This window comes from Vipera ursinii (assembly GCF_947247035.1).
Source record: "Vipera ursinii genome assembly, chromosome: 2".
Taxonomy (NCBI): Eukaryota; Metazoa; Chordata; class Lepidosauria; order Squamata; family Viperidae; genus Vipera; species Vipera ursinii.
Window position 1 is genome coordinate 20,532,434 of NC_139513.1, and position 16,505 is coordinate 20,548,938.

The 16,505-nt window shown below is 38.0% G+C and overlaps 1 protein-coding gene across 1 annotated transcript; it reads left to right on the forward strand.

Annotated features, from left to right (window-relative positions):
- Positions 1–6,917: 6,917 nt before the first annotated feature.
- LOC310634765 (vomeronasal type-2 receptor 26-like) lies at positions 6,918–15,237 on the forward strand (the record flags this gene model as incomplete). Its single annotated transcript, XM_083353301.1, has 5 exons — positions 6,918–7,199; positions 8,268–8,696; positions 9,721–9,948; positions 12,924–13,050; positions 14,333–15,237. 5 exons carry the CDS (start codon positions 6,918–6,920, stop codon positions 15,235–15,237), a joined length of 1,971 nt encoding a protein of 656 aa, XP_083209427.1.
- Positions 15,238–16,505: the final 1,268 nt, after the last annotated feature.

The window sequence follows — 16,505 nt, forward strand, 5'->3', positions numbered from 1 at the left end:
TTCTAGGAAAATAAAATCTGTCACTACCTCCATTTCTTCCTCATCTATTTGCCAGGAATTGAGAGGGCTGGATGCCATGATCTTGGTTTTCTTAATGTTAAGTTTCAAGCCAACTTTTGGACTCTCCTTCTTCACCCACAACAAGAGGCTTTTTAGTTCCTCTTCACTTTGTGCCATTAGAGTGGTATCATCTGCATATCTTAGGTTGTTGATATTTCTCCTGGCAATCATAATTCCAACTTTTGATTCATCTAGCCCTGCCTTTCTCATGATGTTCTGCATATAAGTTAAATAGACAGGGTGACAGTATACAGCCTTGCCGGACTCCTTTCCCAATTTTGAACCAATCGGTGGTTCTGTGTCCAATTCTCACTGTTGCTTCTTGACCCGCATATAGGTTTCTCAAGAGACAAATAAGATGGTCTGGTACTCCCATCTCTTTAAGAACTTGCACAATTTGTTGTGATCACACAATCAAAAGCTTTAGCATAGTCAATGAAGCAGAAGTAGGTGTTTTTCTGGAACTCTCTAGCTTTCTCCATGATCCAGCATATGTTGGCAATTTGATCTCTAGTTCCTCTGCCTCTTTGAAATCCTGCCTGTACTTCTGGCAGTTCTCGATCCACATACTGCTGGAGTCTAGCTTGTAGGATTTTAAGCATAACTTTACTAGCATGTGGAATGAGTGCAATCGTGCGATAGTTGTATAGTTCTTCTGTGTAATTTTGCCACCTCTTCTTAATCTCTTCTGCCTCTGTGAGGTCCCTGCCATTTTGGTTCTTTATCGTGCCCATTTTTGCATGAAACGTTCCCTTCATCTGTCCAATTTTCTTAAAGAGATCTCTGGTCCTCCCTATTCTATTGTTTTCTTCTATTTCTTTGCACTGTTCATTTAAGAAGGCATTCTTATCTCTTCTAGCTATTTTCTGGAATTCTGCATTCAATTGGGTACATCTTTCTTTTTCTCCCTTGCCTTTTGCTTCCCTCCTTTCCTCAGCTATTTGCAAAGTTTCCTCAGACAGCCATTTTGCTTTCTTGCATTACTTTTTCTTTGGGATGGTTTTAGTTGCTATCTCTTGTACAATGTTCTGAACCTCCATCCATAGATCTTCAGGCACTCTGTCTATCAGATCTAATTCCTTAAATCTATTTGTCACCTGTATTCATCAGGGATATGATTTAGTTCATATCTGAGTGGCCTAGTGCTTTCCCCTACTTTCTTCAGTTTAAGCCTAAATTTTGCAATGAGAAGCTCATGATCTGAACCACAGTCAGTTCCTTGTCTTGTCTTATATAGAGCTTCTCCTTCTTTGGCTGCAGAGCACATAGTCAATCTGATTTCTGTGTTGACCATCTGATGATGTCCATGTGTAGACATCTCTTGAGTTGTTGAAAAAGAGAGTTTGCTACGACCATTGTATTCTCTTGACAAAATTCTGTCAGCCTGTGCCCTGCTTCCATTGTTCTGTACCAGCCTGCTACCAGCCCTGCAGAAAAGGCAGGGACAACCCCTTTACAAACGGCAAGAGGCTGGAATTAAGCCTGCCAAATTTATTAAGATAAAACAGAGAAAAACAAGACACCAACCATGAAACAGGAGCTATGAAACAGGAACTAATCAAGCGGTTGCCTTCAGCAAACCAGCCCTCCCACGCATTCCCCTTTTATACAGTTCAGGGTGTGGCTTCTCTCTGCCTCCTTCCGAGGTGCCCCATTGCCTTCCTCTGTTTACTCCTGATTGACTGCCTCCTGCGTCGGGTGTCCTTGAACAGGGCCAGCTGTGGGTCATCTTCATCCACGCTGTCAGGCTCACACAGCTGGGTCTCCGTCGTGACCAGGTGGGAGGGGCCTGGCTGAGGGCTCTCATCAGCAAGATCTTCAACCCTGTCAGCAAGCTCTTCAACACCCCCTCCTCCTCTGAGTCGTCCGACCCAACTGCCAAACCCACAGGCTGACCCTGAATCACAACATCCATTTTGTACTCCAAAGCCAAACTTCCCTGTTACTCTGGTTATCTTTTGGCTTCCTATTTTAGCATTCCCATCCCCCATGATGATATGGATATAGTTTTTTTGCTGTTAGTTCTATAAGGTGATGTAGCGCTTCATATAACTGGTCAATTTCATTCTTCATTCTTTCTGGAGCTACTAGTATTACACCTGCTGCCGGCATCAACTTCCCTCCGCCCTGTGCGTTCCCACAGAGAGGGCCACCTCAGGGTGCCACCGGTCAGAGAATGTCGATTGGTGGCCCCCAGGGGGAGATCCTTCTCTGTGGGTGCCCCGGAGCTATGGAATCAGTTACCGGTTGAGCTCCGGACGGCGCCCGATCTTCACTCCTTTCCCCGCGATCTAAAAACATACTTGTTCGAACAAGCTGGCCTGGCCTGATGGGGGATAGGTGGGGTTTTTACTGTATTTTATTGGGGTTTTACTATGTATTAATTGTTTTTTAGTGGGCATGTATTTAATCATTTTTTAACTTTTGTAATTCTGTGTTTTTTATTCTTGCCCTGTTCACCGCCCTGAGTCCTTCGGGAGAAGGGCGGTATAGAAATATTAATAAATTAAAATTAAAATTAAAAATCCGACCCGACTGCCAAACCCACAGGCTGACCCTGAATCACAACATCCATTTTGTACTCCAAGGCCAAACTTCCCTGTTATTCTGGTTATCTTTTGGCATCCTATTTTAGCATTCCTATCCCCCATGATGATAAGGACATCGTTTTTTGCTGTTAGTTCTATAAGGTGATGTAGCGCTTCATATAACTGGTCAATTTCATTCTTCATTCTTTCTGGCACTACTAGTATTAGCCCTCTGCTCTTCCCCAGTAGCATATTCGATGCCTTCTGACCTGAGGGGCTCATCTTACAGCATCATATCTTTTTGCCTTTTGGTACTGTCCATGGGGTTTTCATGGCAAAGATACTGGAGTGGGTTGCCATTTCCTTCTCCAGTGGATCACATTTTCTCAGAACTCTCTGCTATCACCTGTTTATCTTGGGTGGCCCTGCATGGCATAGCTCATAGTTTCATTGAATTATGCAAGCCCCTTTGCCACGACAAGGCGTTAATACATGAAGGGATTCAGATTGTAATTAAGTGTAATTAAACCCTTTAGCCACATGTTTTCCCATTGTACAAGTTTTATAGTATACCCTGAATTTTTTTGTCCATTTAATCATATACTGTTTCATATATTCATTTTCCAATTTCAATTTAAGTCACACTGTATAAACCTTGGCAATAGCATGTTCATCATTACCACATAATACAATTTCAAATTCATTTTTACAAAGTCAAACCCAAAACTTTTTTGTCTACTTTCTTTCTATTGTAAGTATGTAAACCAGTGACAGACAAATCCTTCTGACTCCAACTCTTCTTTGGACTTCAGAGTAAGTTCACTTATTTAACCATAGATCCACCAGTCTGGCCTCACTATCATTTCTTTTCTAAAAGAAAGCTTCCTAAGGTGACACCCAAAGCGTTAACTTCATAGAGAACTTTATTTTAGATTTATTTCAGAACCTTAGGATGGCACACCTAACAAAAAGATTCTTAAAGTCAACATTTATTTTAATCTTGTCATATCATAAGTAAGCATGCCATCCAAATCTTAGTTCATGACCTTCTAATTTGAGTAATCTCTTATTTTGGAGAGTCACCCACTCTTTCATCCAGATCCAACAGCAAGTATCAAAATATAGTTTCAAATCTGGTAAACCCAAAGCTCCTCTTCCTTTATCATTTTGCAGTAGTTTACCTAACCCTAACCCTAACCCTAATTCTCATTTTCTCCCCTTGCCATCTGAATTTAGATTTATTCTTTTGCCATTGGTTAACTGCAGTGTTACTTGTCAATATCAGTAAAGTCTGGAATAAAAATAACATATTTGATAAGACATTCATCTTACTTACACAGATTTATCCAGTAGGAATAACTGCAAATTCTCCATCATGAGAAATCTTTTCTAGTATCATTCCAAACAGGTACATTTTTTAGTTCTTTTTAAATTTTATTCATTTATAACGTAAAATATGAAAATACAAAAGCAAATAGTAAAGGACAACAATAGGAAAAGGGAAAATGAAAAAGTGGGGAAAAGTGGGGCAGGAGAAGGAAAAAAAGGTATTGACTCCCTGTTGCAATAAAATAAGATATTAAAATCGAATCTCAACTTTTTACATTTCTATAGTAATACGAACTAGCCATTTTCTATCAACAAATCAGTCTAATCAGTAAAACCCAAAATCATCGTATCATTTTTTCCACCTCAAGCACAAAGTCAGGAAGGGGTTTCCAAGTAGAAACAAAAGTACTTATATTCTTTTATTTTATCAAAACAGTGAATTGGGCCATCTTTGCTAATTCCATCAGCTTTTGTAAATATTTGTCCATGGTGAGAATGGAAGCCTCCTTCCATTTTTGTGCACAGAGTAGTTTTGTTGCTGTCACCATATATAAAATCAGAGTTCCAAATTATTTTTCCGAGTATAAAATTGTTTTGAAACAATTTAGACTTTGACTTGTACAGATATTTAACCTTTTTCTTTGCCACGAAACCCTAGTTTCTTGCCAATGTTTTATAATCTTGAAAATTGAAGTTCTTAACAAATATTTTTGTTTTCTGTTTATCCAATCAGGAATTGACATCTGCTTTGCATATTTAACATTTTTTCCAATTTCCCTGCATCCACTTCATTCACTTTGTCAATATGCACAGTTTTTGTTCCTCTTCCTCCTCTCTGTATAATTATCAAAATCACAGCAATTACTTTGTCTTCCACTAAAGCCTAGGGGACTTCTTTCATCCACAGTAATTCTGAAACAAGGTAGATGTTAATAACCCTCATCAACAGATTTCACAAATATTTAGTCATTCTTATAAAAATCTGAAAATCTGGTCCACAAGGACCTTAAGGTTGATGAAGAATACATGGTGAGACTCCTGTAGGCACAAATGTACAGGTCGGAATTTTAATGCTGTCCTTTTAATGTGCCAGATTAAACTTTACCTTGCTTGATCAAGTCAGTGCATCTGTGTTCTTTGGCAAGAGAACTGTGCTTCTCCTTAGACAGCTCTGAGGCCAAAGACAGTGGGCACCTGTCTCACAGAACTACAGAAGATCTTCATCATGATATCTGAAATACTGCTGATGCTGCTTCTCCTGGTATCCCATTATCCATGTGGGACGCTGATGACCAAATGTCCATTGAACGTTGCAAAAGAGGGAGGTAACATATTTAATTATTACAAGTCAGGAGATTTCCTGATTAGTGGAATCATTTCTACATCAAGCACAGTATTTAAACCATACCTCTTCTTTAAGCCTCCATATCACAGATTTCAAAGGTAATTCCTGACATGTACTTAACGCTGGTGATTAATTTTATGTTTTCCACTATTTTCCTTTTAATAGGGATGGTTAGCTGGTATGAATGCTACAATTTTATGTTTTAATTTTTAACATTGACATCTATGATTCTAGTGGTCTACTGTTAAAATCTGTTCTGAATTTTGCAAGCCGATCCACAAAGTTCAGAAATATGATAAGCTATTGTTGGAAAACTTTCTGAAAGAAAAAGATGTAAAAGACATCAGAATTGGTCGGCAATCTAGTGAACCTTGGAGAGATGAGAGTTATTTAATCACCCTATTAAATGAATGTTTGATGTGGTGGTTAATGTTTCAGGTTAGAAATCATGAAAGCATGAACTCTAGTCCTTCCTTGGATATAAATTAAGCTGGCTGGCCCTGGATCAGTCACTTTCTCTTAATCCTAGGAAGAAGGCAATGGCAAATCACCTCTAAAAAACCTTGCCAGGAAAACTACAGGAACTTGTCCAGGCATTCGCTGAGAATCACCTAGACCTTTCCCAGAATAATTCCACTTAAATATTCCTCCAATTAGCAATCAAATCAACATAAAGAGACTTATTTCATAGAACCTTGTTTTTTATGTGAAAATGATTTTCTGAAGTTAATTTTAAATAAATGTATCCAGTTGCTAAGACAGGTGATCCATTACTATAAAATGCATTTCCAAGTCACCATTTGGAGAAAATAATGAATATAGAACATAGAGTTGGAAGCGACCTGGGAGGTCTTCTAGCCCAACCCCTGCTGGAGCCATTTCAAACAAATGGTGTCCAGTCTCTTTTTGAAAGCCTCCAGTGATGGAGCACATACAACTTCTGAAGGAAAGCTATTCCATTGGTTGATTGCTCTCACAGTTAGAAAATTTCTCCTTAGTTCTAGGTTGCTTCTCTCCTTGGTTAATTTCTATCCATTGTTTCTTTTTGGTGCTTTGGATAACAACAACAAAAACAACAACAACAACAGTAATAATAATAATAATAATAATAATAATAATAATAATAATAATAATAATAATAATAATAATAATAATAATAATGGAAGGGACCTTGGAGGTCATGGTTGGGATCAGATCTACAATTTCCATTTGGGATGATTTTGAGCCTGAAGAAAACCATTGGGAAAAAAAAGTCATTTGTGGTCAATAGGACTGTCCTTCTAATAGCAAGATCCAAAGAAGTCCATCTCCTGGCAAGGTCCAAGAAATGAATGATACAGGCATCTTACATTATTTTATTAGAGAGTGAATTTCTGAGAATATTTCCTGCAGTACAAAATAGGGATTGAGCTTTTGGTCTGATCTTCTCTTGCTTTCCCCTTCATGAGATCAATCAGAATCCAAAGCTTTTTACCAAACATCATCCTGGGTTACAGATCGTTAGATTGTCAAATTTGTGCACTAGACGTATAATACAGCAATCCAAGTGATTAGTTATAAATGTCCTTAAAGGAACAGCTTCAGGAAATATGATGTGATTTTATGAATTGAAGATGAAAGCCAACTGCAGTCTCTTATCTTGCAGTATACAGAGTATGAGCTTCTGGTACGTCCTGCCCTTCTTCTTTGCCACTCATGAGATCAACCAGAATCCAAAGCTGCTACCCAACATCACCCTGGGCTACAGCATCTATGAGAACTTTTTCAATGCAAGGATAACATACGAGGTCATGATGGACTTGCTGTCTACAGGGCAGGAGAATGTCCCAAACTACAGTTGTGGAAGACCAAATAACCTTCTGGCTGTGCTTGAAGGGACCGATTCGGAGCTCTTTCCTTCCATTTCAACTATGCTGGGCATCTACAAAATTCCACAAGTAGGAATGAACACTGAAGCTAATTTCATTTTGTAAAGTCTAATGATAATCCAAAAGGGGTCAGACAATAAATAAAATGATTTAGATGACACATCTTAAAGGACGCCTGAACTATTCTATTTTCATCAGGCATTCAAATACCTTTCTTCATTCTTACATCATTGTATATCGTGATTGTTTTTAAAAGATAAACAGGTTACAAAGAGATTTTTCAACTGAACGAACCTCCACCCATAGCTCAAATGAAGTGCTGTCAATCATCCTTTGCATGGAATTTGCATCCTCTTTTCCCACCCTTCTGCCTCCTCTCCCTGTCTTCTGGTCACTGCAGTCTTGGGAGAAAAAAAACATCTTTTCACCCTTATTCCAACCAATTCCAAACAAAATCTCTAAGGATTGGAATTTTTATTTTTTATTTTTTTTATTTTAATTCCATTTATATCCTGCCCTTCTCCAAAGACTCAGGGCGGCTTACAAGCTTAGCAGTAGCCTTCATTCTATGTATATGCCTGCTTATTAGGGCTTTTGGGCCCCCCAAGCGGCATTATTACAAAGTCAGCTTAATTGCCCCCAACAATCTGGGTCCTCATTTTACCTACCTCGGAAGGATGGAAGGCTGAGTCAACCTTGAATGAATGAAAACAACACAGGCAAATGTTACTTTAAGAGAGTTTTTTCCCCCTATTTGCACCTAAAGAGAATAAAAACATACCCAGTTGACACTTTTCTTCCTGCTGCGTTCACATGACGTTCCATTTTCCCCAATCTACGATCAAAGCAAATCAAATTATATATATTTTTAAAGCCTTTACAATAAAAGAGCACAGCAAAAAAGAGAAAGTGTAATACAGCAATTTGTTATTGGGGAAAGTAAAATAAAAGAATAGGACAAGAAAACAGCATATCTAATGAATAGTTCTGTGCAGTTGTATAACTTGGTGAATATAATTGACCAGCTGATATGTGAGTAGAGGGTTAGGATCAGAAAAAAAACAACCCCTTAGAGGTAAGGGCTTATTTTTGTCCTTAAGAGCAAAGCAATCAACCATCTTTTCTGTTTCACCTTAGATCAACTATGGGGTCATCAGCTACATTCCAGAGCAGAAATATAATTTCCCTTTTTTCTACCGGGTGAGTCCAAAACAAGAACCTCCTCACTTGGCAATTGTCAAGTTGCTCCTGCATTTCCGATGGACGTGGATCGGCCTCGTTGCTCCGGACAATGAAAATGGAGAAAAGTTCAGAAGAACATTTGTGTCAGAAACGTTAAGGAAAGGTGTCTGCGTTGCCTTCTCAGAAAGCTTACCCACGGTTCCAAGAGCAGGGAGGGATAAGGACATCCTTCAATATTTTACTGACAGTAAAGTGAAAAGTATTGTTTGTCAGTTGGACTTTCAGTCCTCATTAATACTAGCAGTACTAATACAAAACATTGAAAAGACAAAAATCCTGTTTGAGAGAAAAGTATGGATTGCTACAGCTTTGTCAGATTTAAATGTGAGATTATTTTACCACATGGTTAATCTCCAGCATAACCATCTTTTATTATCCTTCTCAACTAAGGCAAAGAAATGGACACAATATCATGATTTTAATTCACATTATTCTGCTACAGGGAAGTTTGGGAAGGAAGCATTTCAGTGTTCTTATTCAAGCCCTTTGTTGTCTAAGAAAGTTTGGATCACATGCCTGGAAAAAGAGACCTGGGAAATCCCATCCCCAGATCTGGTTGCAAGAATCTTGTCTGAGGATGGCTCCAGTATTTCCACAACAATCCAGGTTGTGGCATCAGTCTCCAGTGCTGCCTTTTCCTCCCAAACGAGTAAGAGGAGGATGCCTTCTGGGGACCACCAGACACTCCAGATGGTTCAACCGTGGCATGTAATGCTTCTTCAATATTTTAATAATGGTTCCCTTTCAATTCTTACATGTTATCATAAAGATAAGCAGAGATGATGGGGATAACCCAAGAACAATTGCCTGTTTCTAATATTTGTTCTGACAAGATGAGACATTTTAGAGAGAGAGAAACAGATAGATTGTGCTGCTGAATCTTCTAGATTAAGCCTGGTGTGCTGATTGAGGATGCTTGTGAGAATAGGTTATGATTTCTGAAGAGACTGGAAGGTTCTTTTCACAATTGCTGAATAAATAAGCAGTAGGATGGGACAATACCCATCATGTTCTACTGAACCTCCGTCATTGTTGCGCAACATGTTTGGGATCTGAGATTACCAATTTCATCAAGCAGAGCAGGCTAAAATAATAAACTAAAAAGATCTGTATGTGTGTGAGAGGGAGAGACAGACAGACATAGACAGAGAGACAGAAAGAGTAGAAAGAGACTGAGAGAAACAATGGGAGTGGGAAAGAAAGAGAGGGAGAGAGGTAATTAGAGAGAAAAATAGAATCTTCCTACCACATTTGCATACAGAAGCGCTGCGATAAAGTACCTCTGCTTTGACTTAGTGCTCAAATGAGAATGTATACATTGCAAGGATGATTCTCCATGTCTTTTCAGCTCCATCCATTTCTAAGAAACTTCCAGATTTACAATTTTTCTGTAAATGACGTTTATTTGGATGAGTATGGAATTTCCACTGCTGACTTTAATATCATGGACTGGGCAGTATTTCCCAACAAATCTGCTGCTGGGGTGATAATTGGGAATATTGAGAAAGAAGGCTCTTCAGACATCAAGATCTCAGTCGATGAGAGCGCCATCATATGGCCAACATCTTTTAACAAGGTAACCAAGTCTGCCTCTATGTGGGTTTTATTGTTCACCTGTTCCTATGTATCCATGTGATTTTGTGGTTTATTAGTCTTTTAACTTATATGGAGAGTCACCACAGCTAAAAGGATAGGCTGAAGGAGACTATTTCTCCTGTTCCTATCAAAAGATCTATTCTTATGATAAAGGATATCTGGTTTGATGTCATAGCAATATAGATGTGGGGAGAGCAGAGCTTGATACTCTGCAGCTAATTTCCTTCTGCTAGAGAGCCTCAAAGGGCTAAAGGTCACCCCAGAGAGGCGACAACAAAGGAGGAAACCCTCATTGATCATGGGCAAATGTCAGTTAGCCCATTTGATCCAAGGAAATTCCTCCAAACTGACAGAAGAAGGACAGACTGCATTCATGCAGTCTGTCCAAGAGCTACTGACAGCTGGGAAGGGTGAGGACTAGCCCTATGAGAGGATCAATAACAGCATGACGTGGAACTGGATGAGAATATCCTGTTTCTAGCTATCATTTTTGAACACTATTCTCTGGAATACATCAGGAAAATAATGGAAATGGAACATCAAAACGTTTGCTTGATAGGAGATTTTAATACAATTGTTGATAGAAAATTAGATTAAAGAAGGAGCAAAGGAGGGAAAAAGGAAGAAAGACAGAATGGCAGAAGAAATTTCCATACAGGATACTTAGAGAGAAGGAAACCCCCAAAAGACCCAGTACACATTTTATTCGAATAGACATAAATCTTGGCCTAGAATTGACATGATATGGATGAGCTAAGTACTAATATATATGAGATTGAGGTAAAATCTAACATTTGGGCAGACCATAATCCAATAAAGCTGACCCAGAAAGAGGTAAAGAAGAAATCAAGATGGAGTTTGAATCAATCCTTGTTAAAAGAGAAACACTTTGTAGAGTTCTCAATAAAGGAAACTGAGTTTTTCTTTAAAAAAAATAAAAAGGAAGAGATTTAAATTCAGAATACATGGGACACAGCCAAAGCATATTTTAGAGGATTAGCTATAACATATATGGCTAAAAAGAACAAAGAAAAAAGAACAATTTACAGCACTAAGAGAAGAATTGAAGAAACTGGAATTAGAATTACAAATACATCCACAAAAGAAAATTGTGAAAAGACAAATGGAGACAGTGAAACATAAATTAAATTTAATACAGTCAGAAGAATTGGCTCTACAAATAAAAAGGGTAAAACAAAACGTTTTTGAAAATGCAAACAAGCCAAGAAGGTGGTTGGCATATAAACTGAAAAAAGAAAGAGAGAAGAGACTGATAATAAACTACAAGATGAGAAGGGTGACTTACAATGTCAAACTGATGCAATTTAAAAAAGAAAGACTTTTATGAAAAATTATATAGAAGGAATTTCTCGAGAAAAAATGATACAATACTTTGAAAATGCAAACCTACCAAAAATACTAGAAAACCTAAAAAATATATTAAATGAAAAAATTACAATGATGGAAGTGATAAAAGCTATTAAAAAACCAGAAAAACGATAAAACCCCAGGACCGGATGGGCTACCCGCAGAGGTTTACAAATGTCTGCAAGATACATTAAGTCTACCAATGAAGGAAGTGTGTAACGAGGTATTATTAGAGGCCAAACTACCAAACCCATGGATGGAAGCAAGTATTACTTTAATATAAAAGAGAAGATTCAGATTTGACACAGATAAAAAATTATAGTCCAAAATCATTATTAAATGTGGATTATAAGGCATAGGCATAATGCCAGAAAAGTTTGATAAACAAAATGTATATTTACCATTACATGTATTAACCGCAGCAAGGATTGTGTTTGCACGGCACTGGAAAAATGAGATAACACCACCAAAGGAAGCAATAATTAAGAAAATATTGGACTGGGCAGAAATTGACAGACTCAGATTGAGAATCAAAGGAAAAGAAGATACAGAATACTTCCAAATATAGAACTTATTTTTTATCAATGATTGGAAAAGCGGGACAGAGAGTAAGAATTTAACCATTATGTCTAGGCAAAAATCAACCCAGACAACACATTGTTCATTAAGCACAAATGAATTGTAATGATAGAAAACTAATAGAATACTTCGTTAAAAAATCTATTGCTTATGATGGGAATACCAACATTGTTGTGATGTAGAACGGAAAACATGTTGTTGGCTATCCCAAAGCTGGTTGTAGCATGTAAGGAAACCTTGGAGCATCACAAACCAGGGAACTGGTCTTTGACACTGAGGGACTTACGGTAGGGCATTTTATTCAGTGGAATCTTTGGTGTTCTCTGAGCTTGGTTGTTTGTTTGCAGGTAATTTCACTGGTTAATTTCCCAACTAAGTAACATCATCAATGCCTGATGATAACACTGATAATGTTATCTATTCAAGTAATGAAATATCTGCAAACAGGCAGTCAAAACCAGAGAACATCAAGGAATTTACAATTCAACCCTGAGTTACACAGAGTTTCTTCTATTGAATCATTCAATGTTTTTTCAGAACTGGAGTCTTCTTTGAGACTGAGTTGATAGTAAATTGAGATCTAAGAAATACGTATTGTAAGAAGGCAGAGGAAATGTTGTGACAGATGGTGTTCTAGCAATTGCTAAGACAAGACGAAGTAACCCTTTGCTTTCCATGCTTTGGACTAGACTTTCCACAGTTTTGTATCTTTGACCAGTTGGCTGAAGCTGACAGGATCTGAAGCCCAAATGCAGAATAATCCTAGGATAATGATGATTGGACTGGAGAGTCAGCAGCTCTTTCTGAACATTAAGGGAACTCTGAGATCATAGCCTGCTGAAATGAAATTGTTAGTGGAGAAATTTCACTGAAACAAACATATTTTAATTGTATGTGGGAAAAGATCTTGAAAGTACCCTCTTGAATTCATGAACCCACTTTGGTGCTCACTTCCATTTTTAGAAGTAATCCCCTCATTCATACATTTCTGATTTTTTTTCTGTTCAGAAGGCCCCCTTTTCTAGGTGTACGGAACGTTGCCTCCCAGGATATACCAAGCTGATGAGAGAGGGAGAACCAGTTTGTTGCTATGACTGTTCTCCATGTATGGAAGGAACCATCTCTGTGCAGGAAGGTAGGTAATTCAAGAACAAAGAAGCAGCACCAGTCTTTTATTCTAAGGATAATATGGTAGCAATAGGAATTGCAGTTAGACTTATTTACTGCTTCATAGTGCTTTACAGCATGCTTTAAGCATATTGCCCCTCAACAATCTGGGTCCTCATTTTACTGACCTTGAAAGGATGGAAGACTGATTCAACCTTGAGCTGGTCAGTATCGAACTCCAGGCAGTGGGCAGAGTTAGCCTGCAATACTGCATTCTAATCACTGTACCACCACGGCTCTGGTATTAGCAAGATTTGTTCTCATATACCAATATACCATTAGATTCAAGAAACAGACTAAAAACACTGCAACAACTGTTCAGTGAAGGTAAAATTCACCATGGTGGATGTTTTCACAAGTTCCTGAAACAATAACAAGCAATCTTGAAAAATATTGAGAGACCTTAAGAAACATGACAGCATTTGAAACACCTATACAAAACAAACCTAACCTCAAATTCTAGTAAGATATTTTTTCTGGCAATTGCAAGAACAAATTTAGGAGAGAATTGGAAAAATAGATATTTTGTCAGTGATGTCAGATTGGGAGGTCACTTTGGAGAATATGCAGCAATGACACAAATACCTACAGCATTGATTCCTGGCAGCATTAAGTCATGTGGACATGACCTCCCAGAATTCCTTGGGAGTCATGGAATTCAGGGAATTGGGGAATTCTGGCTGAGGAATTCTGGGAATTGAAGTGCACGTCTTAATGTTGTGTAGGTTGAGAAACACTGATCTACAGTATCTGTGATGAAGCTTAAGTAACTTTTTTTAAAAAAAAAATAGGTCTCGTACATGGAACACATTGCACAGCAGGATATATTTAAAGCTTTAGAACATGATTTTTAATCAGAAAGTTTTGAGATGAATCAAAACTAATATCAGATGCCAGCAAGAATCTTTACATTTTAAAGTAAAACACAAACACAGAAACAAATAGATTATATGTGGAAGTGGTGTGTGTCTGTGTGTCTCTCTCTCTGTTTGTGTTTATCCTGCTCACAGCTTGGAGAAACAACAAAAGGGAAGAGAGGAATGTTTTCCATAAACATAATTATCTACTTTATTCATGCTTAGTAAGTAAGCATTCTTCCCTTGCATTTCATTATTCTAATCATATCATTTTTAAAAAAAATAGAGAGAAAAAAAACTTCATTGCTTTATCTACATCCTGCTTCTTGTCAGTTGGTCATGATGCGTGGAATACCATTGAATCACTATTTAAAAATTCGTTGTGTTTTTCAGATGTAGCCCAATGTGCAAAATGTCCACATGACCATCTCTCCAATGAGAAGCGGGATCAGTGTGTCCCCAAAGTTATAACTTTCCTGTCCTTCAGAGAAAACCTAGGTCTCATCCTAGCTGTCTCTGCCCTTTTTTTGTCTCTTATCACTGTCTTAGTTCTAGGAATTTTTATTAAATATCGAGAAACTCCCATAGTCAAAGCTAACAACCGTGATCTCACCTACATTCTTCTGATCTTTCTCTTGCTTTCCTTCTTGACTTCCCTTCTATTCATTGGTCAACCCAAGAAAGTGACCTGCCTTCTTCGACAAACTGCCTTCAGTGTTGTTTTCTCAGTTGCTGTGTCATCCTTGCTGGCCAAGACTATCATGGTGGTGATGGCATTTCTGGCCACAAAGCCAGGCAGCAAAATGAGGAAATGGCTGGGGAAATCTCTGGCCAATTTCATTATCTTGTCCTGCTCTGGTGTTCAGGTGGGCATCTGTTTCATATGGCTGGGAATCTTTCCCCCATTCCCAGATTCTGACTTATATTCCCAAAAAGAGCAGATTGTACTGCAATGCAATGAAGGTTCAGTCATCATGTTCTATTCTGCCCTTGGCTACTTGGGCTTTCTGGCTTCCATTTGTTTCTTGGTGGCTTTTCTAGCCCGAAAACTACCAGGGGCCTTCAACGAAGCCAAGTGGATCACCTTCAGCATGCTGCTCTTCTGCAGTGTTTGGGTTTCTTTTGTCCCTGCCTACCTGAGCACCAAAGGAAAATACATGGTGGCTGTGCAGATCTTCTCCATCCTGACATCCAGCCTGGGCTTACTTGGCTGCATCTTTGTCCCCAAATGTTACATCATCATTCTAAGACCTGAGATGAACTTGAAGGAGAATCTAATAATGAAAAATAATAAGTGAACTTGATTGTAGCAGTTATATTTTATCCAAATTATTGCTAAGTTAAAATAAGACGTTACAAACAGTTATTGTTTCAACGCTGCTAACATCGAATGCTATTGCTTGACAAGAGATAAAGAAGTAGCCATTTCATATGTTAAACCTGTGTATTGCTTTAAAAGGTTGGGAGGGGGCATGAGTAGAATTTCACCTTCAAGGCCATCTCTCTAGGTAAAGAAGATAAGACCTTGGCGGGTTTTCTAATGGAAGGGAAACTGATTCTTTAATTTAATTGGAGAATATGATTAATGACAAAATTAGAAAGGTGGAGAATTGTGTTTTAATATATTGTGCAAGGGGTGAAGATTTCAGATTCCAGCTTCCTTCGAAGAAGCATAAAGGACTTTTAAGGTAAACAATGCCTCAAGTCAGTTGAAAAGCCCACATATTTGTTCAAAGACTTTTTCTTCCTCCCATGTGATTAATCTTACTATCAATAAATAGCATAGTGAAGTTTGTTGATGTTTCCTCCACCAATTTAAAATCATGTTATTTGTCTTCTAATCTACATTTCTTCAATATCCATTCAATGTACGAGATGAATAAAGAAAGGAATGTACAGTGTTGTCACATTTCTTTACTGATCTGGAAACATACTGTTTAACTTTGTTTTGTTCAGAATCTGGCTTCGAGTCCTTGTGTAAATTTTTTAAAAGGACAAAGAGATATTGTCAGATTGTCAGTTCTCAAAAACATTCCATAGCTCAACATAATTTCTTTTAATTATTCATTTATTTTAAAAGATTTATATTGCCACCTATCTTGTGATATATTTTATGTTTTATAATCTTCAAAAGCCATGATCTTAACAAGTATTGTTGTTTTCCGTTTATCCAATCAGGAAGTGACATCTGCTTTGCATACTTAATTTATCTTTCCAATTTCTATCCACCCTCTTTCTCCTGTCTCTCCAAATTTTAAGCTGGACCAGCCAAATGCATTTCGCTCAGCGTTCTAGTCCCTAACAGCAGCATGAAAATATGAGTCTCACTCAGGATTGTAGTTCCGAAGAGCAGAATGAGGATATGAGTCTCCCTCAGGGTTCTAGTCCCTAACATCTACATACTAGGCTGGCCCAGAGGGACTCTTTTCTCTAAAATCAGCAAGCAGGTCACTTCATCAGCCCTCATGACAACTGAACTGACCTTCAAACATAAAAACGGAATTGCTTTTTTTCCTTTTACTGACTACAAAGGTTGGCTCACAGAAGCAGAATAGCAAAAATGCCA